The sequence below is a fragment of the Cnephaeus nilssonii genome (genome assembly GCF_951640355.1).
Source record: "Cnephaeus nilssonii genome assembly, chromosome: 16".
Taxonomy (NCBI): Eukaryota; Metazoa; Chordata; class Mammalia; order Chiroptera; family Vespertilionidae; genus Cnephaeus; species Cnephaeus nilssonii.
Window position 1 is genome coordinate 41,727,859 of NC_137087.1, and position 27,973 is coordinate 41,755,831.

The 27,973-nt window shown below is 44.5% G+C and overlaps 1 protein-coding gene across 4 annotated transcripts; it reads right to left on the minus strand.

Annotated features, from left to right (window-relative positions):
- Positions 1 to 128: 128 nt before the first annotated feature.
- MMS19 (MMS19 homolog, cytosolic iron-sulfur assembly component) lies at positions 129 to 27,929 on the minus strand. Of its 4 annotated transcripts, none has more exons than XM_079793340.1 (31): positions 27,788 to 27,929; positions 21,855 to 21,903; positions 20,075 to 20,175; positions 19,129 to 19,214; positions 18,690 to 18,764; positions 18,225 to 18,294; positions 17,714 to 17,842; positions 17,561 to 17,622; positions 12,626 to 12,712; positions 12,140 to 12,214; positions 11,170 to 11,247; positions 10,489 to 10,627; positions 10,067 to 10,221; positions 9,394 to 9,472; positions 9,034 to 9,159; positions 8,763 to 8,844; positions 8,120 to 8,217; positions 7,866 to 8,015; positions 6,357 to 6,512; positions 4,686 to 4,785; positions 4,091 to 4,193; positions 3,881 to 3,949; positions 3,534 to 3,660; positions 2,984 to 3,084; positions 2,785 to 2,841; positions 2,454 to 2,640; positions 2,063 to 2,145; positions 1,771 to 1,935; positions 1,632 to 1,691; positions 594 to 694; positions 129 to 515 (listed from the first exon to the last, which is right to left on the minus strand). In XM_079793340.1, exons 1-31 carry the CDS (start codon positions 27,897 to 27,899, stop codon positions 488 to 490), a joined length of 3,090 nt encoding a protein of 1,029 aa, XP_079649466.1. In that variant the 5' UTR covers positions 27,900 to 27,929; the 3' UTR covers positions 129 to 487. The 4 variants fall into 4 exon arrangements, with proteins under 4 accessions (XP_079649466.1, XP_079649464.1, XP_079649465.1 ...); XM_079793338.1 differs by having other exon boundaries at positions 8,120 to 8,220; XM_079793339.1 differs by having other exon boundaries at positions 8,763 to 8,847.
- Between the last annotated feature and the right edge of the window lie 44 nt (positions 27,930 to 27,973).

The window sequence follows — 27,973 nt, forward strand, 5'->3', positions numbered from 1 at the left end:
CTGGATGCCCTGAAGAATTCTTGGCTTACCTCTTTCATTACTGTTCTTTCCGCTTAACAGTGACACTGCTGATTATGTGCTAGTGAGGCATAAGTGGAGGTCAGGGGAGAGAATATCTGACAGTCCCATTATAAAAAGAAATCTTTATTCTTCAGCAGATATACACACATGCACCACCCCTGGTCCTCAGGGCCACACTCATCTATCTGCATTCACTCCTCAGCAGCATATCTTTTTCTGACATACAAATATGAAAGAGTCTTAAGATCTTTCTTCAAACACAAGTAGTCTCACACTCAGTTACTCCACAAATCCATTAGGAACCAGGACTGTTTCTTGTACAGCTGTGCAGCAGAGGCCCAGCATTTATGCTGTGTTTGTGGGAAAGGCAATCAGAGGCCAGTGGTCTCCCTGCCTTGGCAAGATGGCTCAATAGTTAGTAATTCCAGGTTAGATTGTCAGAACAGTCTAGGCCAGGACTCAGGGCTCAGCTGCCGGGGCTTCCCAACAGAAACCTGTAGCAGAAAGAATTTGGCAGCATTAGTGGTGAGGCTCGTTTCAATCCCATCTCTCCCCACGACCTAGGAACTCACCATTCTCCCCTGGCTGACACTGCTTCCTTGCGCACCAGTCTCTTCTTGTCATCCAGAGGTTTGGCTAAGGCCCGGATCACCTGTGGTTTGTATGGCAGCAGCTGCGGAATAAGAGTTAATCTCAGCCTGTTCAGCCACGGCAACCAAAAGAGCTGCTTCTCCGACCCTACAACTACTCTTGAGTCCTATCTTTTTTTTTTTTTAGAACTATGTTGTTTATTAATAGTCACTATGTAAAAGCATCATCAGAATATCATGGGAATTTAATGTGTCTCCATTTTCCCCGATGGACCGCCCCCTTCCCCACTCGCGTCCCCCAGGACAAGCCCCTACCACCCCAGTGTCCGTGTCCATTGGTTATTGCATACAAGTCCTTTGGTTGATCTCTTACCGCCTCCCGCCTCCCCCCACCCCCTTTCTCTATGAGGTTGGACAGTCAGTTCAGTGTTTCTTTGTCTCTGGATCTATTTTTGTTCATCAGTATATGTTGTTCATTATATCCCACATATGAGTGAGATCATGTGATATTTATCTTTCTCCAACTGGCTTATTTCGCTTAGCATAATGCTCTCCAGGTCCATCCATGCTGTTACAAATGGTAAAAGTTCCTTCTTTTTTATAGCAGCGTAGTATTCCATTGTGTAGATGTACCACTGATTTTTATTCTACTCATCTGCTGATGGGCACTTAGGCTGTTTCCAAATCTTAGCTATGGTGAATTGTGCTGCTATGACCATAGGGGTGCATATGTTCTTTCTGATTGGTGTTTCTGGTTTCTTGGGATATTTCCCAGAAGTGAGATTACTGGGTCGAATGGGAGTTCCATTTTTAAATTGAGTCCTATTCTTTAGTGATTCCAGAGGATGCTAGGTGACAGGATGACCATTCTGTGGTAGGGTATTCAGACAAATCCTTGCCTATCTGTACCTTGCAGTTCATCACACAGCAGGGTGGCCAGTCATGCTTGATTAAGGCAAAAAGGTACTTCTCTGGCTCTTAGAATTTTCCAAGCCAGAGAGGGACACCTGAGGTACTCACCACAGGGGCGGGCAGGCGAGTGAGTGCGTGCATACACTGCAGTGCAGCAATCCGGACAGCCTGGAACACAACCATAGGGAGGTGAGAGGAGACCCAAGGACGGCTGTAGAAGCCAGAGAGTTGCTGGGGCTCAACGTACCATGGAAGGGCTGGAGCTGAGGTTCAGGAACTTGGTAACGAGGGTGTCAACGTGAAGACTCATGACTTGGGGTGCTTCTAGTAGAAGAGGCTGAAGGCAGCTGAGGGTGGAGAGCTGTACCACACAGTCGGGGCAGGACAGGGCCTCCAGCAGTAAGGAAAGCAGCTAGGGGGCCACAGGAAAGGTGGGGATGACCACATACGTGATGAGCCTGCTTCACCTCCCCTCTCTACCTCAGCTGGGGGACAATGGCTTGGTCCCTTGCTTAGAGGCTCTGGACTGCAAGGCTTACCGTGGGCAGCTCTGGCAAGAGCACAGGCTTAGGCAGCCGGTTAAGTACATGAGACAGACCTTTCAGGTAATTTGGCTTCACATCTATAAAAAACAGAGAAGCTTAGGGGAGAAACAGCTCAGACATACAGCTTAAGAATTCAACTCCAATCTGATGAAGCTGGGACATTAGTCTACATAGATTTTTTTTTTTTTTTTTTAAAAAGCCCCTCAATCTCAGCATAAGCAAGATCTATCCACCAACGGAAAAGAATGGGATAAGAATCTGGAAGGTTAGCCCTTTAGGTACACCACACTGAAGCAGCACTGAGGTCCTAAATTATCTTCCAGAATGAGGCCTGAGCCAAGGAGAGGCTTATAAATTTGGGGCCTGCCTTTTAGACTCTCCTTACCTTGGGGAGCAGCATGGAAGCCCTGGACCAAAGCAGGCACGTTATCTGTGAAGAAGCGCTGGCGGAACATGATCCGCACATCAGCATGGCCAGCGCGTGTCAGTACATCAGTGCAGTCAGACATGAGCAGAGAGAAGCCATCAGCTGCTTTTGGGCCTAGTTCTGAATCACTCAGGAGGCCCATGAGCTGGAAAAAAAGAGCGCCTTTGAGGTATATTGGGAGAAGACTCCTAAATACCGGGAGGAGGATGACAGTCATTTCTGGGAAGAATAGGATCAACAGAAGTTCCTGTTTAGGTCCTACATTCCCTTGTCTCCAGAATGGACTTACCCGATCTGTAAGGCAGGAACTGAGAGGATGATATCTGAGCACTAGGGCCTTTGTTACCTGTAATCAGAGAAGAAAATGGTCAGGGCATGACACAAGCCCCAGAACCCTGAGAAGCATGCTATGCTTCCAGGTCAAATGGAGAAATTTTTTTAACCAGACATAATTGTCTGTTTAATGAGAATCCATTCCAACTCCTTACCCAGAGAAGCAGTGTGAAGGCCTGACTGCGGTGGGCCCCAGAACCCAGCCCAGCTTCCACTTTGTCCACAGCCAGCTGTAGGAATTCATCCAGCTGTTGTCCTAAAAAGGAGAGAGGAAATGCTGACGCAAAGGCTACATATTTTTTCTTTAACAATGAAGGATGTAAATCATTTCAGTGCAGAGCTCCCTGAGAAGCCACAAGAAGAGAACAATAACACTCGGCTGTGTGCTTTGCCCCCTCAGCTCTGGAACACCAGCCCGAGAGCCTGCTATCCTTAAAGCGCAGGGTGCTGGCACTTGAAAAGAGTTGTCTGCTTCTAATAAAGAATGATCCCTGACAGCTCCCTGTAGGGAGCAGGATGACAGATTAGACACAGCACTCTGCCTGACCCCCTCATCTCTGTCCTGTAATGCTTTGTCCAACTCGCTCTCAACTTGTCCCAAGGACTGTCCCCTGGGATCCCCTATTATATGTATTATTAGCAAGCTCCTTTTTAAAAAAGAATGAGGACTGAACTTGAAGATCTCATCAGGAAGGCTTCCAGTACCTGCAGGGTGCTTGTTGAGGAGTCCTGCAAAGCACTTGGCAGCGGCAGTGGAGGAGAAGGGGCAACCGTGGCAGCAGCTCAGCTCTAAAAGCTCCCGCATGAGTTGGTTCAGCTGAGGGATTTCCACCTACAGAAAACCTGGTCATGTAATGGACCCAGAGAACACTTGAACTCAAAGAGATGAGCAGTAAAAAGTGGCAGCAGGGGCCAGGATGGATGAGAACTACATTTTTCAGTGGGGAAGTAGATCAGCTTAGTCTGCGACAAAGTTTAGCCCAGAAGTCACTTGGGATCCACCGCTCCTAGTCAGGGTTAAACTGGGTAACTCCCCAAATGTGTTCACTTACATTTCGAGGCAGGGAGCAGACAAAGGCCATAAGCAGTGCAACCAGCCTCCTCTGTCCCGAGGAGCCGTCCTATAAAGGAAGAAGAGCGTTATCAAGCCTGTCATACCAGCAATAGACTTATCTGTTCCAATAGCCATCCCAGATTAGCCCTAGAAATTTCAAGGACAGAAATCTCAGGATTCTACCCCATCTGATCCATCAGACCCTCACCTGGAATGGCTGGAATCTGCAAGGGAAGCTGTTTTCAGGCAGAAAGGAGATGTTGCCATCCAAGAAGAGGGGCACAATGCAGGCGACACTCTGGGCAGCTAAGCTAGGGGTAGAGCACTAGGTATCACCAAGGAGCTAGGGTTGTATAGTAGCCCTGGGGTTCCCATTAGTCACCGAGTCAGTGGGTCTGAGCATGATCATTCACATATTCAACAATTATTAATTCAGCACATATATGCCAGGAACAGTTCCCATTCTAGGCCCTGGTGATAGAGCAGCAAGCCAGACAGATCTAATCCATGTTCTGGAGCTCACAATCTAGTGAGAGAACGCAATGTATATTTCAAAAATGCTCCACAGGTGATTCTTATGCACATCTGCAGCCAAGAACCATCAGTCCATGGTTCACCCGCTCCCATGGTCCATGGTGCCAAAAGCCCCTTCCTTACTTTGCCAGCAAAACTTACAAGACAAACAGCTGCCTCCACACTTGATATTGGGTAAAAGGACAGCTCAGAAGGCAGCTACCTGCTGCTGCTCCCCAAGATTGCTATCCTTTTCCTGGGGATCAAGCCACATCCATGATTATACTCACTCAGGGCTTAAGTGGGTGGTGGCAGTGCCAATGACAGACACCATGGCGGCCAACACTTCATCCTCCAACAGCACTTTTCTCATAATTGAGTGCTCCTTCTCTGTAAAATCAAAACAACAACACACAAAACAACGCACACACACAGTGCCGTCATGACTATGGTTTATTTTATTTATTATTTTTATTATTATTATTATTTTTAAAATATATTTTATTGATTTTTCACAGAGAGGAAGGGAGAGGGATAGAGAGCCAGAAACATTGATCAGCTGCCTCCTGCACACCCCCCACCAGGGATGTGCCTGCAACCAAGGTACATGCCCTTGACCGGAATCGAACCCGGGACCCCTGAGTCCGCAGGCCGACGCTCTATCCACTAAGCCAAACAGGTCAGGGCTGGTTTATTTTATTTTTAAAAATATTTTTATTGATTTCAGAGGGAAAGGGAGAGGGAGAGAGAAATAGAACCATCAATGATGAGAGAGAGAGTCACTGAGCGGCTGCCTCCTGCACGCCCCACACTGGGGATCAAGCCCACAACCCAGTGTGTGCCCTGACAGGGAATCAAATAGTGACCTCCTGGTTCATAGGTCCAAGCTCAACCACTGAGCCACGCCAGCCAAGCGCCATGACTATAGTTTAGATAATTAGGTCCTGTCACCGTGACAGGCTGGACTCTAGTCACAGCAGCAGTGGTTTCTAACCTGTTCTGTAGTAGTGCTGTAAACCAGAGAGCTAGCAAGCACCAGAGCAGGAGTAGTCTAATGTGGGCACAGAAGCTCTTGAGAACTTTGTACACAGTCCTTAGATTGGGCAACAATGGAACATAAGGCCTGCTAATATGAACATTCTTAACATCAGAAAGTTATGTTAGCCTTTTCAAAAACTTAAAAGATAACATGGATTTATCTTCATGGGTCTTCATTGTTATAGCAGCTACCATATATCAGAGCTATGATACCTACATACATTACTATGTTGTGAGCTACCAAGCATGATCTTATTTAATCCTTAGCAACTGCCCTGTGATATAGATATTTCTATTTTTTTTTTTAATCCTCACCCGAGGATATTTTTACATTGATTTTTAGAGAGAGTGAAAAAGAGAGGAAAAGACAGAGAGAAATATTGATGTGAGAGAAGCACAATGATTGCTTACTTCCTGCATTCCCCCTGACCAGGGCCCGGGCCAGGGAGCCTGCAACTGAGGTACATGCCCTTGACTGGAATCAAACCAGGACCCTTTGGTCCGAAGGCCGACACTCTATCCACTAAGCTAAACAAGCTAGGGCTAGATATTTCTCTTTATCTCCTCCTAATAAGTGAGGAAACAGAGGCTTAGAAAGGCTAAATATCTTCACCTAAGTTAGTGGTAGAATTGAAGCTGAAACCCAACCAGGTTTACTTAACTCCAGAGCAGAATTCTAACTAAACTAATTACATAGCAATTAAACAGGTAAAAGGTGTGCATCCTTTTGGACATTGCTAACATGAATGGATTTTAGTTCCTGGCATTGGCTAAGTTAGCACCCTTTGCTTAAGCGAAATCTTAAAATAAGCCTCTGCTGGTATAAAATGCAGTACCAGCAAAAACCCGAGGGTGGCAGTGCTGTTCACTAGTGGAAGGTGGAGGTCTAGAGGAAAGGTAGGAGGTGAGGTGGAGAAAGTTACCTGGCATGGAAGCCTGCACAGCCAAGGCAAGCAGGCAAGGTATAGCTGTCTGATGGAAATACCAGCAGCTTTCGGGGTCCAGCTGGCATTTTTCTGCCACCCGCTGGAGGCTCTGACAGACAGCAATCACTTCACTCGGTTCTGCAACCACATTCCCTGTGCAGGGAGAAAGGATTCTCTGTTAGGTTTCCCTAAAAGCACTTGTAAGCATTTCAGATAGAGCAGATGGAAAGAACAATCAAAGGTGAGTGATCAAGTGTCTTATTAAAGAGCCAAGTCATTTTATTCTTTTATTGGATGTTCATTTTCATCTATTCAGATTTCAGAGCTGAGACCTGCCAGGCTCTGCAGCAAAAGCATTCACACACATTTCCTCAAATTTTTCATCATTCTAGAAGGATCATTTCCCCCATTTTATAGAGAAGGATGTGGCAGCTCAATGAAACTCCCAGTGGTTTTTCCAGGGTCACAGTAAGTGCAAAGTCAGGAATCTAACCCAGGCCACACTCTGAGTCATGTTTTTTCTACTGTGTAGCAGATCATCCACTGTTGACTGGATCTACCACAAGGGCTGGGCAGTGCAAAGTAGGGAGCTTAGGAATTAGTGAGGACCCATGGTGATCATGTATAGGTTTGTAGTACCAATTGCCACTGTTACTAGTGCCTATAGTACTCTCAAACTAGAGTAAGAATCACCCAGGGATCCTGTTAAAATGCAGATTCTGGTCCTGGCCAGTGTGGCTCACTTGGTTGGAGGGTCATCCCATGCACTGAAGGGTCATGGGTTCGATTACTAGTCAGGTCACATACCTGGGTTGCAGGTTTGATCCCTCGTCGGGATGTGTGCAGGCAGCAACCAATTGATGTTTCTCTCTCTCCCTCTCTCTAAAAAATCAGTAAGAGTGTATCCTTGGGTGAGGATTAAAAAAAAAAAGCAAATTCAGATCAGTGGGGCCTGAGATTCTGCACATCTAACAAGCTCCCAGATGATGCCCATGCTGCTGTAGCATGGCCTTAGAGTGGTACTTTCCAATGCTGGCTCCAAATTAAAATCACTTGGGCACTCTGTTGTTGTTGTTAATCCTCACCCAAGGATATTTTCCCACTGATTTTAAGAGAGAGTGGAAGGGTGGGGGAAAGACAGAGAGAGAGAAACATCGATATGAGATACATCAATTGGTTGCCTCCCGCACTTGCCCTGACCAGGGCCAGAGATGGAGCCTGCAACCAAGGAACGTGCCCTTGACCAGGATCAAACCTGCGACCCTTTGGTCAAAGGGCTGAAGCTCTATCCACTGAGCCAAACCAGCTAGGGCTGGGCACTCTTAATAATTACTGGTGCCCAAGTCCCATCCTTCCTCACAGATTGATTTAGTTGGACTGCGTGAGGCCTAGGCATCAACATTTTATTTTAAAAGTTCCCATCTACTGCCTTAGAGGCATCAACTCCAAACTTGACTACAGCTCCCCATTCAGCCTGGCTCCTTAAAGATCATTCCTGGTACTTACCTTTGTTCATCTGGCAGAGATGCTGCAGCAGCAGAGGCAGGGTCTCCTTGACAATGCTGGGATGTGTTGATACAGCTGACAAGGCTTGCAGACAGCGCAGATGCCGGGAGCAGTTGGTGGACCCATCCTCTCTAGCCAAATCCGACTCCCCTGAAAGCAACCCAGGAGACAAGGTTTCCCTGTGTGATGGCAAGCATGAAGGCCCTCCAGCCTCCCTGGGAAGGGGTGGGCCACAGAAGCTCAGGGACACATACCCATGCACAGCTCCTCAGCAAGCTTGGGCACTAGGTGGCTGCTGAAGGCCACAGGGTAAAGAGTGGCCAGGGCGCCTGATGCTTCCAGTGCTGCCACCCTGCTGGGGACACAGGGCAGATGTGCATTAGTTGAGACTTGGTCCACCATTCTCTTGCCTAGACCTGCCATTAGGCAGATTCGGGAGTATGGTCTCCTGAGGCCACCTTGCTAAAGAGCAAGACTCAAGTACCTAGTTGAACAGGGCTTCTTCTTTTCATTAATTTTCATTTTATATTTTTCCATTGATTTTTTTTTAAAAGAGAGAGTGGAAGAGAGGTGGGGGGCAGGGGGCGGGAAGAAACATCAATGTGAGAGAGACACATTGACTGGTTGCCTCCTGAATGCACCCTGACTGGGCTGGGGATCGAACCTGCAAACCAGGTACGTGCCCTTGACTAGGAATCAAACCCACGACCCTTCAGTGTGCAGGCTGATGCTCCAACCACTGAGCGACACTGGCCAGGGCTTCTGAAAGCCCAAGAAAAGAGAACAGTTCCCTATCTCCAACCACTCGGCAGCCAGAGCCAAGCACAAGGCCCACCTCCCTAGGCAGGAAGCAGAGCCCCGGAACAGCTTGCTCTATCTTGCTCTTTAGATTCTCACCAACTCTGGGCATCCTCTTCCAGGAAGCTCAGTCTATACAGGTGACCCACTGCCAGCTCCAAGTCCCCAGGAGACAGGAGATCTGCTAGAAGGGAACAGAAACCACATCTTTCTTCCCCTGCAGCCACCACAACCCTTCCAAAGTCCCATTAGAAATCACAAGTCAGCCAGGGTTGCAGTGAGAACTAGTGAATTAAGACTTCTTTTCACTTAAGACAGAAAATCACAAGAAAGGGACCAATACCCCATCTTTTCTTTCTCTTAAGTGTACCTGGCTGGGCACCCAAGACAGTGAGGGTACGGATGCCAACAAGCTGAAGTTGGGTGTTGGGGTCAGCCAGGGCTGTGAATACCAGTGAGCATAGCTGGTCCTTGAAGGCAGTCAGAGGCCTTTCACCTAGGGAGAGACAGTCCACGTTAGAGGGAAGCCCTGACTCAGCAGCGACACAAAGACTATTTGGGGCAGATTTAAAGAGCTTCATCCATTGAGTGTCCAGGAAGTACAATGGGAAAAAAATAAACAGGTCCCACCCATTCAGTGTTTTTTTTAAGCTACAATCTCAGAATGACAGGACCACTGTTCTAGACTACTTATCCATGGCACTCTGTCTACTCTGGAAGGTGATCTCACCCTTGTTTTCATAGCTCCATTTCTGCTGCAGCTTCAAGAAACCCAGGATCATTTCAAGGATTGTCCGCCGTTGGTTGCTCTGTAATGTTTTAAGGGATATTAGAGCCAAAGAATATAGGGTGGGGCAAAAGTACGTTTACAGTTATATATGGAACAGTTTATTCTTTTTTTAAAATATACATATATTGATTTTTTACAGAGAGGAAGGGAGAGGGAGAGTTAGAAACATCGATGAGAGAAAAACATTGATCAGCTGCCTCCTGCACACCCCCCACTGGGGATGTGCCTATAACCAAGGTACATGCCCTTGACCGGAATTGAACCCGGGACCCCTCAGTCCGCAGGCCGACGCTCTATCCACTGAGCCAAACTGGTTAGGGCGGAACAGTTTATCTTACATTATTATTTATTATTTTCCATAGGAACAACTGTAAACCTACTTTTGCCCCACCCTGTATGTTAAAAGATTTCAGTCCTGCTACTTTGGAAGTGGGGTGAATTTATTCTTTTATGTAAGTGTAAGGAAAAGAGTAAACAAGGGAACCAGCAGTAGCTAATCGAAGCAAAACGCAAAATCTGCTATCTGGGCCTAAGTTCATGCTTAGCTCTCTCTGTGAGAAAGGGCTCCTAGCAAGGGGTCCCATCATTTCCTGAAAAGACAGCGCTCCCTTACCTGACTGTGCTTGTGGAACTGTTCCAGCAGCAAAGGCAGTACATTGCTGGTGATGTAGTCACAGGCCCGGGCAGATGCACCTGCAGCTGCCTGCAACAGCTTGGCACTAGGCCACACCAGTTTCATGTCGGGTTCACACAGATGGTGCCTGCAGTCTGGAGAGGCAGCGCATCACATACCTGGGAGTAGGCTGAACGTTGCCTGCTTCCCCTGCAGTACGTCAAAGTTGGAGACTGAGGCAAGGGGCAGTTTGCTAGCAGTTACCATTGAATTAAAAAAAAATTCCAAGTAGGGTTCCAGCCGCCCCCCACCACCCCCCGAATCACTGAATGTGGTGGGGCTACACATGAAAGGTCATTGGCCCTTAAGGAATTTCTCTCTGTTGTGCTCACTCCCCTTTCTGGCTTCCATGGCCCTGTTACCCTGTAGAATGTTGCTAAGGAAGAAGTCAAGGAGGTCCTCAGCATCAGCCCTTAGCACAGAGCGAGACAAACACGCAGTCAGGGATTGGAGGGCCGCTAGGCCCTCGGCCTCCACCCGCTCACTTGCCGTCTGGAACACCTGTCAGGGAGGGATCCCATGGCTACTGAGGTGAGCCTGCACCAAGTGAGACCCCACCCACCCTCTGCCTATTTCCTTGTGGGTGGGGGTTAAGAACCTTTAGGGCATAGCAATGGAATTTATTTCCTTAAATGAGTTTCTTCTTAATTGGTGTAGTCTCACCAAGTCCTTAGCACCATGGGGAATCACACATATACATTTTGAAAAAGAGAATGTCAACTGTGAGCCACCATTGGGATGCCTTATCTTAGGTCTCTCCCTTTCTCCCTCTATTCTGCATGGTGACATAGGCACATGATTATGCTCCTTACCACGAAAGGACAGGAAGCAGACACTTTGCAAAGGTGATCAAGTGCCACCATCAAGCAGCTGAGCCTCAAATAGGGACGCTCTCCCTTGTCATTCAACTAGAAGTATGCCCCATTGCTTGCTTGTTGAATAACCAGGCACAGCAACAGATGGAAAAACACAGGGTGAATTATTTCCCCTGATGCCTGACAACTGGGAGTTCACAGTAGTGAGTTTATCTAAGTAACACTCACCTCTCTGCGGATAGAAGCCCAAAGGCTGGGGAGGAAGTCCTTCAGTTCCTTCTGTCCGTACACAGCACAGCAAGCATTCTGCCAAGAAAGTGCAGGTATTGGCTAACCAACACTACCTATCTCAGACTTCCTAAGACAAGCAGGTACCTCAGTACAATGGCATCTGAAGGAGCCTGGCTCTCAGCAGGATTTTATTATTATTATTTTATTATTATTATTATTATTATTATTTTAAAAATATATTTTTATTGATTTCAGAGCGGAGGGGAGAGGGAAGGAGAGAGAGAGAGAGAAACATCAATGATGTCAGAGAATCATTGATCAGCTGGCTCCTGAATGCCCCCTACTGGGGATTGAGCCCGCAACTTGGGCATGTGCCCTTGACTAGAATCAAACCCAGGACCCTTCAGTCTGCAGGCTGACACTCTATCCACTAAGCCAGTGGTCGGCAAACTCATTAGTCAACAGAGCCAAATATCAACAGTACAACGATTGAAATTTCTTTTGAGAGCCAAATTTTTTAAACTTAAACTTCTTCTAACGTCACTTCTTCAAAATAAACTTGCCCAGGCCGTGGTATTTTGTGGAAGAGCCACACTCAAGGGGCCAAAGAGCCGCATGTGGCTCTCGAGCTGCAGTTTGCCGACCACGGCACTAAGCCAAACCAGCTAGGGCTCAGCTGGATTTTATAATACTAATACCCAGAGCAAGAAAAATAGGCGCTCACCCTCACTGATGAAAAATGAGCATCAAGAGGGAGCCCTGTTCAGCCTTTCCTTGGTGGCCACTCAGTTACTACAGGACAAGACAATATGCAGCTGGGGCCTTTAGGTCAACATGTAGGCCCAGATCCTGGTAATCCCTCTTTTGAGGCCCACTGAACTGTTCCCTGGCTCTCCAATAATCTATAATCCATTAGCACCCCTTATTTGTCTAAAGGCAGCTGGACCCTAGAAGGAAAATCATTCACCAGAGTCTGCAGAGAATCCAGCTTGGCACTCAGAATCTCAGAATCCACCTTCTCAATCAGCAGAGGCAGCAGGAACTGTGGGAGAGACAGAGGAAGAACTGAAGTCTGCAGCCACACCAAGGCCAACCATGTCCTACTGCCACCAGTCCCCAGGGCAGGTGCTACACCCAGGAACTATTCTTATGACTTTAAGCTAACCTTCCTGCCAAGATGAGGCCAGACCCCCAGTTACCTGAAAAATGGTTGACAAATCTGTAGGACCTTAAAAGATAGCACTAGATAGGGATTGGATTACTATTTTAAAGAAGAGATGGTAAAGTTTTCAACATCGAAGGTCTGAAATACTTCCCACACAAGCCTGAGGACACTGAGGATGTCATACCTTAAAATGTATACTGGATCTTTCTTTTCCCCCATGCTTTTACTGTTCTTTCCTCAGAGCCTTCTGTGGGCTGAGGCTACATACCCTACTGTGGGTAGACCTACCTCAGCGAATCGTGGTGTGGAAGCCAGCACAGCTCGGAGACTCAGGATGAGATCTTCTCTCTGGATACCATGAGGATCATTAGGTGGCTGGAGAAGGGAGAACGACCATGGGTTTGTATAACTCTTTGAACACAGGCTTGAAACTGACAACCCAAAGAACGGAGTGGGATATTTACAGCCAATCTATATGATACAAGGCTCCAGCAGGAAGAGATGCTCACTCTCACCTGTTCCTTGGGAATGTTCGTCTTTGAGGAATTTATTTCCTATCTGAACACACGGTTTCTATCTGATCTGTCATCTCATCATTCAAAGATAAGTATCATTAACTCTCTGGTGCATTACTTTCTTCTCTCTATATATATATTATGACTGTGTTAGTAGACACTCTTTCCCTTTAAAATATGTACTTTTTAAAAAGAAAAAAAGAAAAATGTACTTTTAAATCCCCCTTGGGTGGACTTTTTTTTTTTACCCTTTTCAAAAAGGTGTAATTCTGGCAATATAAAAATCACTGATGGTTTCTGCATTAAGACAGCAGATTGAAAACATACAATAGCCCTAGCCGGTTTGGCTCAGTATCGGCCTGCGGACCAAAGGGTCCCAGGTTCGATTCCAGTCAAGGGCACGTATCTCAGATGCAGGCTCCTCCCCAGCTCGGGTCCTGGTCAGGGCTTGTGCAGGAGGCAACCAATTGATGTGTTTCTCTCACATCGATATTTCTCTCTGTCTTTCCCACTCTCTTCCATCTCTCTAAAAATCAATGGAAGGTGGCTCCGTTGCGCAATGGATAGCGCATTGGACTTCTAAAAATCAATGGAAAAATATCCTCGGATAAGGATTAAAAAAAGAAAAGAAAACTTGTGCCCTAACCGGTTTGGCTCAGTGGATAGAGCGTCGGCCTGCAGACTCAAGGGTCCCAGGTTCGATTCTGGTCAAGGGCATGTACCTTGGTTGCGGGCACGTACCCAGTAGGGGGTGTGCAGGAGGCAGCTGATCGATGTTTCTCTCTCATCGATGTTTCTAACTCTCTATCCCTCTCTCTTCCTCTCTGTAAAAATCAATAAAATATATTTTTAAAAAAAAGAAAAGAAAAAAAACTTGCACCAGATTTTCTTATCTCTCTTTAGAAACCCCATGAAAAATACAGTTAAAAGGATTTTTGTTTTTGTTTTTAAAGATATCAAGTTAAAGGTTGAAGAGAACAGGATAAGAGATATTAGCAACAAAGTTGTGAAAGCTGAAAAGCAGATGGGTAAGAAGAAAATGACTCAGCAGAGCCCAAAAAACAGAATCCTCAGTAGGTTTGGGGAAAGCTGAATAACCACCCATATACAGTCCTTGGAAAGCTTAGAAACTGGCAGTAACAAGTACCTCTGGAATTGCAAAATTCTCTCATAAAGTAACAAAAAAATAGAGATAGAAAATATGAAAGAAAAGGTAAGAGACCCAATAGTCTCACAAAAGATTAATAGGAATTCCAAAAAGAATAAATAGAGAAAGCAGACGGGAAGAAATGCAAGAAAATTTACTAGGACTAAAGTACACGAATTTCTAGACTGACAGGGCCTACTCAGCTCCCAATACAATACATGAAAACAGACCCACAGTAAGGCACATCATTGTGAAATTTCAATATTTAGGGGGCAAAATCAAACTTCAAAGAAAGAAGGGGGAGAAGTAAATATAAAGGTTTATGAATCAGAAGGAACTTAGACTTCTCCAAGGAACTGAAACCTAGAGGTAAATGCAGAAATGCCTTCAAAATCTTGGAGGGAAAGAATTTCCATTCTTGAATTTTATATCCATACTATCAACAAGTGGGAGGAAAGCATGAAGACATTTTAGATTTACAAAATTTAAAATAATTTCACTTTTGTATATCCTCTCTCAAGAAGCTAACAAAGGTTGCACACCACCACAATGAGGGAGTAAACCATAAAATGAGGCATACACGCACACGGGAAATAGGAAATCTGACCCAAGAGAAAGGATAAAGGAATCCCTAGGATGATGAAGGAAGATTCACTATCTACTCATACTAGTTGAGATTGTATGACCAAGTTGAGAATAGTTTTACATTTTTAAATGGTTGAAAAAAAATCAAAAGAATAATAATATTTGTGACGTGAAATTATATGAAATTTATATTCCTATCTCCATAAATGAAGTTTAAATAATTCTCATTTTTCAATTACAGTTTACTTTCAATATTATTTTGTATTGGTTTTAGAGGTACAGCATAGTGGTTAGACAATCATATACTTTACCAAGTGTTCCCTCAATATTTCTAGTACCCACTTGGTACCACACATAGTTATCGCAACATTGACTCCATAAATTAAGTTTTATGGCAATACAGCCACTGTACCACATTCCAATGTCTATGGCTGTTTCTGTACTAGAACAGCAGAGTTGAGCTACAAGAAACCAGATGGCCTGCAAAGCCTAAAATAGACATTATCTGGTCCTTTACAGAAAAAGTTTCGCCACCCTTGCTCTAAAGTGAGCATACAGGTATAGTGAAAGTCAAAGGAATTATCATTTATACTGATGTGATCCACTATGATGATGGTATATGGCCAAAATGCACTGATAAGACCATAAAGAATATTTCTAACACAAACAGTGATACTAAAAGCCAGGTCTCTATTTTAACTGACAAGAGCTTTCTGCTTCCCATAGGATGCAATGCAGAACACACAAAAGTCTTCTCGAAGAAGAGAAATTCTCCTTTCATTATCTATATACTTTGTTTTGCCTAGAATATCTCTGAGAAAATATATAAGCTATTGGGAACAGTGATTATCTCTAATGGGAAAATGTATGATGGCTATAACGGGTACAATGCATAATTCTCTATACTTTAAATGTTGAATCATGCTCATTTGTGTTAACTTTAAAAAAAATGAATGACATACTCTTCCCTTCCCCCAAATTATAAATGCATATATTCCAACAATTCCACTTTTAGGAATTTATCCTACTGTTATACCCATATATATATGAAATGATACATGTACAGGGTATGTAAATTGTAGCATTGCTTGTAACAGCAAAAGATTAGCAACCAACCTTAATCCCACAAAAGACTAGTGAAATTAATTGGGTATTTCCATGCAAAGGAATATTACACAGCCATAAAGAATAAAACGAACTAATACATATACCGATATAGAACAGTTTCCAACATATACTGTTAAGTGAAAAAGGCAAAACATAGGAAAAGTGCACATATATGTGCTACCACTTTGGGGGGAAAGGGGATATAAAACGTTTGCTTATATATGGATGAACAAGCTCTGTACAGACATAATTGATAAAAGTGGTTGACAATGGAGAAGAAACTTGAGAGGTAGATTTTTTTTCACCTTTTGGATTTTGAATCATGTGAATGTGTTATCTTCTCAAAACAAATATAAAATAAAACAAAGCAAAACCAAGGTAGCCTAACCAAGAGCTTTCAAAATTTTAAAGATACATGCTCTGAGTTAGAAATAGTGATATTTATACAAAAGAGATGAAAGGAATTTCAGGAGAGAGGTGGCCCCAAGCAACATAATTTCAACTGGAATAAGCTGGCAAGAAATTCCCTATGGCAAAGATGACTGTGTAACTTTAAAGGCAATGAGATTCAATATTCTGATTTTGTTTGTGATATAACACCTTTCATTTCTCCCAAACCACTAATGCTTGCAGTGATGAGACCATGAGTATCTGGAAATAGAAGGGAAATGAAGATACAGAAAGGGAGGAAGGTCCAAGAAGGTCAGAGCAAACACTTCCTATACATACTGTGCTCAAATGTGTCTTCTTTGTTTTGTCAATTTGTTTCTACTGCTGAGATGCCCCCGTAGACTCCAGGATCATATCCTAGACCAGTGGTCGGCAAACTCATTAGTCAACAGAGCCAAATATCAACAGTACAACGATTGAAATTTCTTTTGAGAGCCAAATTTTTTAAACTTAAACTTCTTCTAACGCCACTTCTTCAAAATAGACTCGCCCAGGCCGTGGTATTTTGTGGAAGAGCCACACTCAAGGGGCCAAAGAGCCGCCTGTGGCTCGCGAGCCGCAGTTTGCCGACCACGGTCCTAGACATCCCTCAGAAATCAATTGAAATCCTAACTATCTTATCTGTTACTGCCTACTGTAGCTCACAATGAACTCTGTCTTCTCTGAAAAACTATAACACCACTCATTTTGGTCTATAATCTCATATTGTTATTTAAATGTTTCAACCTTCAAGGGCTGGAATCATGTTTTACAATCCTGTAGCCCTCAGCGCTAAGTACATTAGTAAAGAAATTAAGGATCCCCCTACATGCCTGCTGAATTGAATCCTTCCTCTGATGGCAAATGCTTCTCCATTTTCCAGTTAACTAAAATTATGTTCCTAAAGACAGGGACTGTCTCTTTCCCTCAGTGCCTAGAACTGGGACTGGCAGATAGCAGGCACTCAATGAATACTTAAAAAAATATATATTTTAAAACTGATTTCAGAGAGGAAGGGAAAGATAGAAACATCAATGATGAGAGAGAATCATTGATAGGCTGCCTCCTGCATGCCCCTACTGGGATCAAGCCCACAACAGGGCATTTGCCCTGTCCGGGAATTGAACCATGACCTCCTGGTTTATAGGATGATGCTCAACCACTGAACCACACCTGCCAAGCAATGAATATTTAAATCAGGAGTCCTCAAACTATGGCCCGCGGGCCACATGCGGGTGTTTTTGCAGTTTTGTTTTTTTACTTCAAAGTAAGATATGTGCAGTGTGCATAGGAATTTGTTCATAGTTTTTTTTAAACTATAGTCTGGCCCTCCAACGGTCTGAGGGACAGTGAACTGGCCCCCTGTTTAAAAAGTTTGAGGACCCCTGATTTAAATGAATGAATGAACAAACCAATGAATGAATGAAAGGTACTACTTACAGGGGTAAAATCAATAGGGAAATAACAGGATGTCACTTCAAACAACTCTTCCACAAAGGGTCCTAAAGCAATGGAGAAAGAATGAGGTTGACTTACAAGCTTCACTCATCGCAACAAACCTCCACCAGCTAATTCAAGGCTACAAAGTTGTACCGAGGCTATAGTCCCTGGAGATGAGGTCTTGGACAATGCGGAAGGCCACCAGAAGGTTACGGGGGTCCTTTTCTCCATCCATCACCTGGATGAAGCCAAAGGTGAAGTCAGCTCCTAGGCCCTTCAGCTCTGGGGAGGAGAGAACAAGGTCACTACTGTCCCATGGATAGAAAGGTGGGCTTTCTTATGGCTTGTGTTTTCCCTCTACTACCACTGCCTCCCCTTTCCTGCCTCCCAGAGAGAGGACCCTTTTTGTTTTCCTATTACTCAGTGAAGAAGAGATGTGCAACAATATGTAACTGTTACAGAGGTAAGAATTTAAAACAACCCCAATTTGACCCTTCTTTTACTTTACTGGGGAGTGCGTAGACCCCCAGTTTCCCTTTATTATTCTCTCTCAGAGTACTGGCTCTTCTATATAACCCCCAGGCTAAAATGAGTCCTGGTATTAGGGGGGCGGAGGACAGGATGTGGTCACTTTTCAGATTTCCTAGAGAGCCCTGCCTCTCACCTTCTTCCCGGGTTCGCATAAAGTTGGTGATAATACTGTAGACTGTGTGTCGGTCCACCTGTGGCAAGGACTTGGGGTGGGAGAGACCAGAAATAAGTTAAGAAAGTGCTCAAAGAATAACTCAGCTGACACAACTACTTCCTGCTTTACAATCTCTAAGTGGACAGTGCCCTTTATACCAGTATAAGATGAACCTAAGAGGAAATGTAGAGAAAGGACAAGGCTGTTAGCCCAGCACTACAGCAGTGGGGCCAATAACCACAAACTGTCTGCTGTATGCCTTACTTTTTTTAGATGTAAGAGGACACAGGCCAGACACAATGGCATGCCTCCCAATAGCATGTTAACATGGTCAAAGACCTGAAAGAGTTGAGAACTTCAAAGGCAATTATTTTTTTGCCATCTAATTCTAGTTATGTGGAGGGCTGGAAGAGAGAGAATACCAAGGTGACTGTTATCACTCACCTGTACATGGACCTCCTGGAAGATGGCTTTAAGCACAGAGACAGCCAGCCCTGGGGGCAGGGTCACACACAGGCTCTGGGGGAGAAGAGATGAGTGAGCACTGAGGGAGTTCTAGCACAGCCTTTAAGACACAACCCTAAAACAGGCCTAATTAGCTACAGTGGAATCACAACATTCAGATTCAGCAAGAGTGAGAAACGTGGTCCCTTTTCTCAAGTTGATTAGTTCTTTGTAGTACCTTCCAAGTTGGATCTGAATTTCAGTCCCCAAGGTAAAACAGACTAAGAACTGAAGTGAAGCTGGCTGACACTAGCTCAGTCCCACCTTTGGGCATCTGTTCCTCAGCACTCAAAGTCTCACCCCCAAAGGGCAAAGAGAGAATTCACTGGAAAAGGGCTTCTGCAAACATGATGTGTAATGGGAAAAAAGGAGAACTCACAAGTGCCCTCAACCCCCGGAGGACAGATGGGATCACAAGATGATGGTCCTTCAGCCGGTTCTCATAGAATAGGATGAGGTGTACCACTGCACAAACCAGAAATTCAGCCATTAGTCCACACAGGCTGGAGGAGGGCACATCAGGGCTCCTTCCCGGAGTTTGAGGGCTATTACTGCTTGGGCTTCACTACAAATTTCCTCCTTCACCAAAAGGTATGTCTCATGCCCTCCCATTGAGGATGCCTTGATTAGTCAGGAAAACAGGTGAACATCTTTTATTATCCATTCATACATAGGACTACCGTCAAACCCATTCTCAACCCCAGAACTACCTTTCCATAGAACTGGGGCTGCCAACTTTCTCAAAGGACCAAGATTGTAAATATTTTAAGCTTGCAGGACAAAGTATCTGTCACAATTACTCAACTTTGCTCAACTTGGCCGCTGGAACATAAATACAGCATAAACACCAGGTAAATAAATGGGTATGGCTACATGCTAATAAAACTTTATTTATAAAAACAGGCTGCAGTTTGCCTATAGAAGATAAATAATTTGTTGGCTTTTTTCCTTAGGACTTCAAAGCACTTTGATATTTCATTACTTTTCCACTCCATCTATGAGACACTACTTTGTCCACTTTACAGAGGGGAGGATGCACTGAAAAATACTGTCTAAAATCAAGACTGTCTTGTCTTCTGTCTTTTTTTTTTTAAAATTAATTTCTTTATTGATTAAGGTATCACATATTTGTCCTCATCCCCCCTTGTCTTCTGTCTTAATCCTTATCATTTCTGTGACATATACCAATGAGGAATGAAGATCTCCATTAGTAGCTCACAAATCCCTCCCTCCCTCCCTCCCTCCCTGTAATGGCTTGAATAGACAAGGAAGGCCTTGCTTGGCTCAGCACTCCAGGGAGATACTCCTACTAGTGATGCCAGTACCTTCCTTCTCCAGGAGCAAGGAGTGACACTGGAGTAGCACCTGTGACAAAAGCTGGATTCCTCGTTCCCGAGTTCGGGGTTCTGGATTCTCTAGAGAAGACCTGGGGAGAAAGTAGGATATAAAGCTTGACATTACCCAGTTCAAACTTTTAAAGAAATAAATATTTTGCAAGTAGTTACACTCACCCCCTGGGCATGGAAACCAGCAAGGAAGGTATTCTGGAGGTGCTTAGGATTACAAATAACAGTAAGACCAGAGCCTAAAGAGCCAATTCCCAGACTGATCCGGCATCATTAGAGGATCATGTTACACCTCAGCCACCAGAAGTGCCCATCTCCAGGCATTGACTGGGTATTGGGCTTTCTCTTTCTCCCCTGAACTGTGACATTCTTCTGAAACACAGCTTAGCAGCTGCACATAGGGCTCAAGAGATGACTGGCAGCTGCAGTTTTAATCAAAACAGGAGGAGAAGAAATATATTACTGCTGAAGAAGAAAAGTGAGAACATTCACCAAGGTCTGGGGGGGTGGGAGGGGGGAACCACAACAACTTTGGAGATAGGAACTTGTCACTGCTCAGAAGTAGAAAACTGTGCATTTAAAAATAGACCAAGGCACATTTATTTTATAGCAGGATTATTCAGAATAGCCAAAATGTGAAAATAACCCAAATATTCCTCAACTGATAAATGGTTAAACAAAATGTGGTATATCCATACAACAGAATATTATTCAGCAAGAAATAAATACATGCTACAACAGGGATAAACTTTGAAAATACGATGCTATGTGAAAGAAACCAGACTCAAAAGGCCACATATGGCATGATTCCATTTATGTGAAATGTCTGGAATAGACAAATCCATAGAGATAGAAAATAGATTAGCAGTTGCCAGGGACTGGGAAGAGGAGGGAATGAGGAGTGACTGCTAATGGGAATGGGGTTTCTTTCTGGGTTAATGAAGATGTTCTAAAATTGACTGTGGTAAGGGTTGCACAAATCTGTAAATACACATTTTAAAATGGTGAGCGTTTTAAGTGAATTACATCTCTTAACGGTGTTATTAAAAAGAAGAAAAAGAAACAAGGTCAGAATAGACTGAATAGAAAGGCCAAATAGTTGCTTATGTGGAAGAAATGCATAATAGTGACCTACTCCCAACATCCCCACCGCACCCACCCAATGGCTATTACTGTTAACAACCTTTGCAATTAAATGGTCTACTAAGTATGAAATATGAGGAAAGCAGGCATTGGACTACAAGCACATACTTTCTCTGATGCTTGGAATATCTGATTAGGACAATGATCTTCCACCTGTTTCCCCAAACCTTTTCCTATATAGTGGGTTCTGGTGCAAGGTCAGCTTCCTAGCAATGGCCAGCAGGGCCCAAGGCAGGTCTGAGTCAGATCCAGGATGACTAGAATACCATGGGGGCAGGTAGGTCTTAAGAGGCATAGGAGGAACCCCAGCTCTAATTAAGTAATAGTTGATGGTCTTCAACCAACCACCTCACCCCAAACCTGTGGGCTGATCCAGGAGCTGGTGTGGCCCATAGGCCATGTGCTCCCAAAACTTCCTGAGGAGCCTTAGGTGGCATGACACTTTTTTTTAGGAGAGCAGGGGCTTAGCCTGAGGTACTGATAAGAGGTGAGTGGGGGGGTTGGGCTACAACAGGAAAAAGTCAGGACCAATTAGTTCCAGGAATGCAGCATTGTACAAACAACTTTTTGAGGCCAGGCTAGAGAAGGATATTCTAGAGCAGAGGCTCTTTCTTACCCAAGGGCTTCCACCACTTGTAACACTGTGTAGCTTCCAGATTTCACATCTAGAGGAAACAAAAGAAAGAAATATGAAAAAACAAAAACCCACCCCAGGGTTCAATGACTCATAGTGGGGCCCACTATACTTGCCAAGAGCACCCCTATATGAGAATCATTACTCTTAACATTTGAATATGCAGCTTCAAGTATAAAAATAGAAAAGTAATGCACATATAGGTTATTCATTACAGAATTATTTACAATAGCAAATGACTGCAAACAACAAATGGCCATCAATAAGAAACCAGTTAAATAAATTATAGTACATCCATACAATGGAATTCTCTGTAGCAACTCAGAAAAAAAGTGAAGTCTGAAGAAATCAGACACAGACACACACACACACACACACACACACACACACACACACACTTGCTGATAATGGGACAAGAGCTAAAAGCAGAACAGTGCACATAAATAGTATATATTTTTGCACTAATGCCATTTTTCTGTTCCAGGACCTAATTAGGGTTACACACTGCAATTAGCCATCATGAATCCTTAGTCTCCTCTGGAATAGGAAAGATTCTGTCTTCCTTGACCTTGACATTTTATATAAGTATTTCATAGAAGGTCCCTCAATTTAGATTTGTTTGTGTTTGTTTTCATTTATTCATAAAACATATTATAAGTCAGGTACCGTGTTAGGGGCTGGAGTAGAAATATAGACAGGGAACTTTTAATAAAGAGCCCATAGTGTGTTAGGGCAGAAAGACATCAAAACAAATCACAGTATAACAAGTTTAGTATTACCATCCTATATAATAAAAGCCTAATATGCAAATCTACCGAATGGCAGAACAACTGATTGCTATGACATGCACTGACCATCAAGGGGCAGACACTCAACGCAGAAAATGCCCCCTGGTGGTCAGTGCGCTCAGCCAGAAGCCGGGCTCATGACTGGTGAGCACAGCTGCCATGGCAGGAGCCTCTCCCGACTCTGCAATAGCACTACCGAGCAGCGGCAGCAGGCACTGTGGGCTGAGATGAGCACGAGCAGCACAACGCCCAGCCCCGATTTGGGTTCCTCCCTGGCCACCTGCCACTTGGCGCACTGCTACATCCCCCGAGGGCTCCTGGACTGCGAGAGGGATGTCCGATTGCTGGCTTAGGCCTGATCCTGGTGCTGTTCTCTGTAGAAGGCAGTCAGTCTGAACAACTCAGTGACTTAGGGAAGCGCAGGGAACTCAGGGTGAGCCTGCCTCCGTGCTTGACTCACCCACTCAATGGTGTTTGCAGGACAGACCATAGTGGCCCAGCCTGTGCATGTGCAGCAGCTGCTGAAGCTCAAGTAGCAGGCCGTGCAGCAACAGAAGGCCATCCAGCCACAAGCTGGCAGGTGGACATCTCCTGAGGGGTCCTGGACTACGAGAGGGTGCAGGCCGGGCTGAGGGGATCCCCACCCCCACCCTCACCCCCATCCCCACCCCAGTGCACAAATTTCGTGTACCGGGCCTCTAGTAGTGATATAAACAGAGACTGGGTTAACATAAGAAAGGAGTAAAATTCCTGGGTTTATGGACCATTCCTCACTAACTTTAACTGAGTCATTCTCTTAACACTATTAATTCTCCCAAATAAAAAATATCTGAAAGTACTGTTAATTACATACTTGGACTCCTGGGATGAAAGAAGCTAATAAATAGTTAATTTAACTAAGGGTAGCCTCAATGGCATTAAGGAAAAATAAGTCAAAGTTCCTTTCCCTATATAGGTAGGCCTAAGTTTTTCCAATGTGTCCCAAGATTTGCTCTCTAAAAATGGACCTATTAGCACCTCCTAACTACCCACATTTTCCTCAGCAGGGCACCAGTTCCTGTGGGGCACTGAGTGCTGTCAAAGGAGTATTTATATGAGACTGACATAGAATGTACAATCAGACCTCTGTCTGATGGAGTTGCAGCCTCTTGAGACTTTGGAGTAGCAGCCAGGGAGGGGGGGTATGTGAAGGAGTAGGAGCAAGAAATATCCCAATCAGGATTCAGTTCTATTCAAGCTCTCCAAATGTCCTTTCTGCTGAGGATGCCACACACATTTCTCAGAACTATATTTTAGTGTCGTTTAATAGTCTAACAATCTTTTGGATTCAGGAATAGCAGTCTCCTCAGGGAATCACAAATTATGGACAATACAATATAATAGACTGAAATGAAGGAAAATCCAAATAACTAAGAGGAAGAAAATTTATATCCATCATCTGTAAATTCAACATGTCCAAAAATCACACTGTTCGAAACCAGCACAGTCCCCAACTCCATTTTTAAAAAAATATATATATTTTTATTGATTTCAGAGAGGAAGGATGAGGGAGAGCTAGAAACATCAATGATCAGAAAGAATCATTGATCAGCTGCCTCCTGCAAGCTCTCCATTAGGGATCAAGCCTGCAAGCTGGGCATGCACCCTGACCAGAAATCAAACTGTGACCTGGTTCATAGGTCAATGCTCAACCACTGAGCCATGCCAGCTGGGCCCAACTCCACTTCTCTTTTGTTCATTCTCAGGCTCAAAAATCTGGGGTCATCTTAAGAGTCCTCTGTCTCCTTCAAGCCCTATAACTAATTAGACCTCAAATTTCACAGATTCTTCCTTTTCTTATGTTCATTCACTTATGTAGTTTTTTACAGCACACCTACTTATGCTAGTCTCCAGGAGACTCTGGTGGTAGGAATAGGAGGGTAGGATGTGGAGATTGTGTACAGAAATAGCTACTAAGCAAGTCTAATAAATATATGGGTGGTTGAAAAATAAGTACCATAAAGATTATGAAGTGTGAGATGATGTCTGGCTGGAGACATCAGGAAAACACTTGGGGGGCAGGCAGTGAGCACTCAAATCTGGCCTTGGATCCTAGGTCTAACTTTGATTAGATAGAGCAAAGAGAGAACTGGAAAGGAAAGCACTCAGGGAACAGCAAATCAAGGTGGCTGTCTGGAACTAAAGGTCCAGGAGAGAAGTGGTGAGAGTAAAGGTTGGGGCCAGGTAGTGGCAGCCTTTGAATGCCTGGCTGAGAGCCTTTCACCCTTAGAAAGCCAGATTATTTCTCTTCCATACTTACACCTTTACATCTGACACCTACTTTCACCAGGAACCCAGGTAAAAACAAAGTTGGTGGAAACTGCCTTTTTGATAAGGGCATGTTCCTTCTGCATTTACAACTTGTAGGAGAGGCTGCAGCTGTGAGTGGCTGAATGGATGCTGATCTCTTTAGCACTAACAAAGCTTGATTTAGGATGGAGGATTAGAAAGTACATCTGACTCTAGGGACACTTCAAAACTCCTGTCAGCCTTCAACAACCCTGACTAGGGCTGTGGTCTAAGATTGAGAATATCAATTTAATCCTTCTCAAATTCGCTTTCATTATGTGATTCCCTTGCTCAAGGATCTACAATGACTGCTATTACCTACAATAGGTCCCTCACACCCCTCTGCCTGGAATCCAAGGTTATGAATAATCCAACCCCACCAAACCTTTTAAACCTTATGTTAATACCCTTTACTTACCTGGTACTACCAACTTCCTTTCTTAGTCAGAAGGGTTAAATAACAACAGGGCTGGTGTTAGTCTTAGCTGAGTTGAGTTAAATGCAACTAGACAATAGTTTATACTATTTATTTCAGGCAGAAAAGTATATAAATTTTACAAATATATTTATAAGAACTTGGCATTCCTTAATCATGTCTTCTCATATGTGTTTTGAATTTGAAAAATTCAAAATTATTGTGCTCATAACATATAAATGTGAAAGAATAGTTACAACTAACACTGATATAGCAATGTTCTTTATCTTGGTTGGGTGTAGGTGTATGCATTTTTCAAAATCAGTAAACATACATTTAAAATTTGTATATTTCACTGAACATAAATTTTACACCAAAATAAACTGTAAACAAACTCTAGTTAATATGCCTACCAAAGTATTTGGGGAAAGTATACTGATCTCCACAATTTAAATGGGTGGATAGATATGTGATGCAGCAAGTTATATTAAAATGTTAATGGTAGAATCTAGATGGTGGGAGTCTATGAAATTCTTTAGACTTTGCTATAAGTTTGAAAATTTTCATAAAACATTGGGGAAAGTGACATTGGTAATGCACTGTACTTGTACATTGTAAGCAGTGATAACACACTATGCTTCATAAAGCTGTAAGCAGTTAAACTTAGTGGAATGGCAGCATCAGGCATTTGTTCCTTGATGCTCCCATGCCATCTTGCAGACTTCTTATAGTTTTTTTCATGGTGTAGTGATCTGCACATATGTAGTCTAATTTGTATTTATATTCTTACTAGAGGCCTGGTGCACAAAATTCGTGCACTGTGTGTGTGTGTGTGTGTGTGTGTGTGTGTCCCAGGCCTCTCGCAGTTCTGGAGCCCTTGGGGGATGGCTGACTGACAACTTAGGCCTGCTCCCCATCCTTAGCGCTGCTGTGGAGACCGGAGAGTCTCCCACCACTGCCGCTGGGCTCACTAGTGAGCCCAGCTCAGGGCTTCTGGCTAAGCAGTGCTCCCCCTGTGGGAGCACACTGACCACCAGGGTGCAGCTCTTGCCTTGAGCGACTGCCCCCTGGTGGTCAGGGCAAGTCATATGACCAATTGTTCTGCAGCTAGGATAATTTGCATATGAGCCTTTTATTATATAGGACTAGAGGCATGAAATTTGTGCATGAGTAGGACTGCTGGCACCAGCTTCCCTCTGGCACCTGGGACCTGGGCTTCCCTCCGGCTGCTGGCAGGCACCAGGGACCCAGGCTTCCCTTGCAGCCCCAGCTTCGTCTGGAAGGTCGTCCGGAAGGACATCCGGTCTAATTAGCATATTATGCTTTTATTATTATAGATTGCTTTGCACCTGTTTGGAGAATAACATGTGTTCAATAATGATGAAATGATTTAGTTAAAAGTGGAATTGCTAAGGACCAAAGTATTATACTTTCTGCAGATTCACTATATTCACTTATCACATATTCTAAAAGTTAATATGTTCAATTTTCAAGTAAAGGATATGTCCTTTACTTTTCCCCAAGCACGAAAAATTTCCAAATATAGGCAAAACTCATCTGTATTTGTGAGATTATTTTGCAGTCTGTTCCTTAACACTAGGTCTAAAGGCCTAACATTCAATAACTTTTAAGATTTTTTTTTTCCTAAAAAAGTGACGTCTCAGAATTCCAAGGAAATCTGGAATTTGTTTTATTCAAATCTTAGATAAGCTGTCAGAATTAAGTGATCCCTGAACTGGTCAAAAGCAGGAAACTGGAGATCTGGGGAAAGGATAAAAACCACCATCACATAAAAAAGTCATGAAACAAATTAATCAAGAACTTGACGAAGAAACACAGGGAAAGTCTTAAGGAGGATACGCGGAACATCTCAGACTCCCCCAGGCTGGCTTCTCTTCTCTCCAATTACAGCCAGGCAGGGCTCTGGCCGCCGGGCCACTCCCAACATGCCACGCGCCCGGGGCTGAAGCCGCTGAATACACGTCTTCTCACATCAACCTCCCAGACACAACGTGCTTTCGCGGCGTGAGCACCAGATTCTAACCTGGAGCTTCTGGGTCTGGGTCCCGGTTTCCCCACCTGCCTGATCTGCGAGTCTCTTGCCCTCGCTGGGCCTGTTTCCTCGCAGGTGAAAGTAGCAATGACTCTCCTACGTCGGGCCGGCGCACAGGGTCACTAAACGAAGATGAGGGGCGTAAAGACGCTTTAAGGAAGATGCAAGGGACTCTCCGTCTGTTATGGCTCTTAAAGTACGCGATGCTCACAACCAGCCCCAGACCGATCTCTCCAAGTCACCGCTGTCCCTCACTCCCTTCCCGCCCGGCGCCAGTGCCGCTCCCTGCGGCCGGCCCCTTGCGGAAGCCGCGAGGCGACGTCTGCCGTACCTGCAGCCACTTGGTCAGCGGGGCCCTCCTGCTGACCCATGACGAAGTCGTGCACGAGGCCCCACAGGGCACCCGTGGGCGCCACCGCCTCCAGATCGGCGGCGGCCGCCATGACGCGAACTAGCGAGGGGAAGTGGGCTGTGGCGCGGGACGGGCCTCTCGGCGCACGCGCCTCCTGAGCCAATC

Bases quoted from the DNA above. Each gene is read 5' to 3' on its own strand.
- MMS19 (XM_079793337.1), bottom strand. From the start codon at position 27,899: ATGGCGGCCGCCGCCGATCTGGAGGCGGTGGCGCCCACGGGTGCCCTG. The intron at 18,295-18,689 runs GTGAGTGATAAC...TCCCACCCCAAG, and splicing joins TCCAGGAGGTCCATGTACAG to TCCTTGCCACAGGTGGACCG. The intron at 9,160-9,393 runs GTGAGATCACCT...GTCTCTCCCTAG, and splicing joins ATGGAGCTATGAAAACAAGG to GTGAAAGGCCTCTGACTGCC.